Raw genomic sequence first — 3,989 nt, forward strand, 5'->3', positions numbered from 1 at the left:
AAAGTTTTCTTCCATCCCCATTTTGCCAAGAGGACTTTCCAGTGAGTGGATGTTGAAGTTTATGACATGTTTTTTCTTCCATCTGTTGAGATGTTTTTCTTGCATCAGATGATTTTTGTCCTTTGCTGTATAAATATGGTGGCTTACTTTGGTTGAGTTTTGAATTTGAAATCCACCTTTCCTTCCTGGGAAAACTCAACTGGGAAATGATGCGTCTTATTTTCTTCTGCATTGTTGTGATTGTATTGCTAATATTTTACTTTGAATTGGTGCATTTATTTTATAAATTTCTTTGATGTATTAATCTTCGTGGAGATCAACTTCTTGTTGTAATTGTTTGCAATGTTCTTGTCAGCTTTTGGTATGAAGTTTGTGTTAATCTCATAAAGGGAATTGGGTGAGTGTTCCTTCATTCTCTATTTTTTTTTGAAAGGGTTTGCAAGCCTGAAAAGTTTTCCTTCTTGAATTGTGTATAGAAACTCACTCTTGCAGCCATTTGGGCCTGAATATTTCTTTAAGGAAGGGCTGCTAATGAAGCTTTCCCAATGGTTATAGATTTATTTAGGTTTTCTTTTTCTTACTATATTAGCTTTGATGAATTATGTTTTCCTAGAAGTTTGTCTATTTAATCTAAATTTTAAAATGTATATAACATTGTTCATAATAACCTCTTTATTTGAATATCAGAGGTAATGTCACTCTTTTCTTTCTTCTTATTGATGATTGGTCTTTTCCCCATATAACCATTTTCATCAGAGGAATGTAAGTTATCTTTTCAAAATATCTTTTAGCTTTGTAGGTCTTCTCTGTTGTATGTTTTATTCTATTTTATCATATTTTGTTCTCATCTGTTTTCTTGCTTGGATTGATATTCTTTTTCGGATGGATTCTAGGCTTAGTATTTTATAGCCTTTGCTTTTCTAACATTTGCTTATAACTAATTTTTCTGTGAAGAATTTCTTGTAAATAATTTTTCATAATTGGTTTTCATTCAGATAACAGTATTTTCTAATAGCCATTATGATTTCTTTTCCTCCTAAGATTATTTCTAGCTGAGTTTCCCAACTCTCAAATATAAATTTATTGTGGGGAGCATTTTGTGGTGTATATGGTTGTCCAATTACTATGCCATACATCTGAAACTAATATTATTATACTACATACTATTTGTCAACCACACTTCAATTTAAAAATGATATAGCACTGTATGTTAATTACACTGGAATTATAATAACAAAAAAAGAAAAAACTTAAAAAAGAATGAAATGAAAAAAAATAGTTAACAGACTCAGGTAAACAGTTCCTTCACCAAGAATCAAAGAAATTAAAACTAAGTCAAAGAGATACCATTTTGGCTATCATATCAGTTATAATTAAGGAGAAAATGTGAACATCAAAATATGGAGAGGATGTAGTCTAATGGGCACTCTAAATCATTTGAGCATCTTGGCAGAATGGTTAAAGGGCCCTCAAAAGGTACTACTTCGATATTCTACTTTTGAAAATATTAAATGTAACAGACTATGAATATAGGAAAATCATTTCTTTTTTTGCATTTGCATTTGCAAATTTATTTGCATCATAGTTTTTTTTTATTTTACTTTATTATGTTAGTCACCATACAATACATCATTAGTTTTTGATGTAGTGATCCACGGTTCACTGTTTTCGTATAACACCCAGTGCGCCATGCAGTACGTGATGTGCCCGTCTTAATACCCATCACCGGGCTAACCCATCCCCCCACCCCCCTCCCCTCTGAAACCCTCAGTTTGTTTCTCGGAGTCCATCGTCTCTCATGGTTCATCTCTCCCTCTGATTTCCCCCCCTTCACTTTCCCCTTCCTTCTCCTGATGTCCTCCCTGCTATTCCTTACGTTCCACAAATAAGTGAAACCATATGATCATTGACTTTCTCTGCTTGACTTCTTTCACTGAGCATAATCTCCTCCAGTCCCATCCATGCTGATGTAAAAGTTGGGTGTTCATCCTTTCTGACTGCATCATTATTTGTAACAGTGAAAGCTTCAGAACCCCCTAATCATCCAACCATGGTGAAACGCCATATACATCATGGAAGTTTTTTGTGACATAATCTCAGAGAGCCAAATGTTCAGGAAGAGGTAATAATATGGAGACAACTCATGTTATAAGATTAAGCAAAAAAAGTATATATAATTGTACCAGCAGTATTTTCTTGACATAATAAGACAAAAAGTCATTAGAAAAAGCTAAGTGGGAAATACTGTAAAGTATTATCAATAATTTTCTTTATAAGGAGGGATAGTACATGTTTTCCTTTTTACTATTTGTCTAGGTTTTACAAATTTACTATAATGAGCATGTATTATTCTGCAGTTGAGACAAATGAAATAACCCAGAGTTTAAAAACCAAAGAATCAAGGACTTGTCCATAACTAATAATCACTCTTTGTCACAATCTAAGATCTGATCCCTGTAGTGTGTTTTGGGGCCAGTCCTCTGAACTCTCTGTGCCCAGTTTTTCCCCTAGAATTCTTCTTGTTCTCTCAGTCCCAGCAAAGAATGTGTTTTCTTGGTTCAGCCTTCTCTGTGTGTAGGTTAGCCCCTCTCAGTGAATTGCTTCCAAAGCTGGGCTTGGAAATGGTCCCTGAAACTCGGAGCACTTGACCCTTCCATCTCTTGTGAGCATTGCTTATAGGTGAGGGGGACCTGTTAGTCATAGACTGAGCTGATACCTGCCTTCATCCCAGAACCTGAGTTCTGTCTGATGTTCTTTTGGAAATTCCCACTTTGTGGTTTGAATCTGCTTGGACGCTTATACCCACTAATCAAGTCACCCTGTAGGGATTGCTGGCCATTGCTGGTCACTCCTTCTTCCATGTTGAGCTGTATCCTTGGCCAATTGATCTTACTCTACTTCTGTGCTGCCAGGCATTCTCTGTTTATTGAACCTGCTCGTGAACACCGAGCATCCATCCTACCTTGAGCTTGAGTTTTCAAAATTGCAGTGGAGAAGTGCAGGGAGAAGGCATTTCAGAGAGCCTGACCTTCCAGTCTGGGGCAGGACCCTTTACAGAATAGAGCATCTTCTCCAGCCTGAGAGCCTCCACAGAGCCCCCTTTATGTCCCTGTTCCTCAGGCTGTAGATGAAGGGGTTCAGCATGGGGGTGACCATCGTGTATACCACAGATGCCACCATTCCAGTGTCTGCCGAGTAGGAGGATGAGGGCTGGAAATACACCAGAAAGACAGTTCCGTAGAAGAGAGTGACCACTGTCAGGTGAGAGCCACAGGTCGAGAAGACTTTGTGCTTCCCCCCAGCCGAGGGGACCTTGAGGATGGTGTGCATGATGTGGGCATAAGAGACCAGGACACAGGCGAGAGGGACCACACCCGAGAGGGCTGCTTCAGCAAACATCGTGACCTGAAAGATCTGGGTGTCTGAGCAGGCAAGTTTGAGGAGAGGGAGAAGGTCACAGAAAAAGTGTGGGATGGAATGGGAGGCACAGAAGGAGAACTGAGACATGAGGAGGGTGAGGGAGAAGGCCAGGAGGTGCGCGCAGAGCCAGGATGCGGCGACCAGCAGCAGGCAGCGCTGGGGACACATGATCGTGGTGTAGTGGAGAGGAAGACAGATGGCCACGTAGCGGTCGTATGCCATCACGGCCAGCAGGAAGTCGTCCAGCAGGGCCAGTGCCATGAAGAAGTACATCTGCACGAGGCACCCAGTGTGAGAGATGGTGTGGTGTTGTGTGAGGATGTTCACCAGCACCTTGGGGACAATGGTGCAGGAGAAGCAGGTATCGATGAGGGACAGGTTGGCCAGGAAGAAGTACATGGGGGTGTGGAGGTGCTGGTCAGCAACTACGGCCAGGATGATGAGCAGGTTCCCCAACACGGTCACCAGGTACATGCCCAGGAAGAGCCCAAACAGGAGGGGCGGCTGCTCTGGGTGTTCAGAGAAGCCCAGGAGCAGGAAGTCAGCGATGCTGGTGTGGTTTCTGATTG

General features: G+C 40.9%; 1 protein-coding gene across 1 annotated transcript; it reads right to left on the minus strand.

Moving 5' to 3' along the window:
- Positions 1 to 3,051: 3,051 nt before the first annotated feature.
- On the minus strand, positions 3,052 to 3,984 carry LOC112818822 (olfactory receptor 1G1-like; the record flags this gene model as incomplete). Its single annotated transcript, XM_025865921.1, has 1 exon — positions 3,052 to 3,984. A coding segment is annotated over one exon (933 nt), but the record flags the coding sequence as incomplete, so codon positions are not given.
- Positions 3,985 to 3,989: the final 5 nt, after the last annotated feature.

This window comes from Callorhinus ursinus, unplaced genomic scaffold, assembly GCF_003265705.2.
Source record: "Callorhinus ursinus isolate GAN/ISIS: 27379988/994484 unplaced genomic scaffold, GSC_fseal_2.0 scaffold1857, whole genome shotgun sequence".
Lineage (NCBI taxonomy): Eukaryota > Metazoa > Chordata > Mammalia > Carnivora > Otariidae > Callorhinus > Callorhinus ursinus.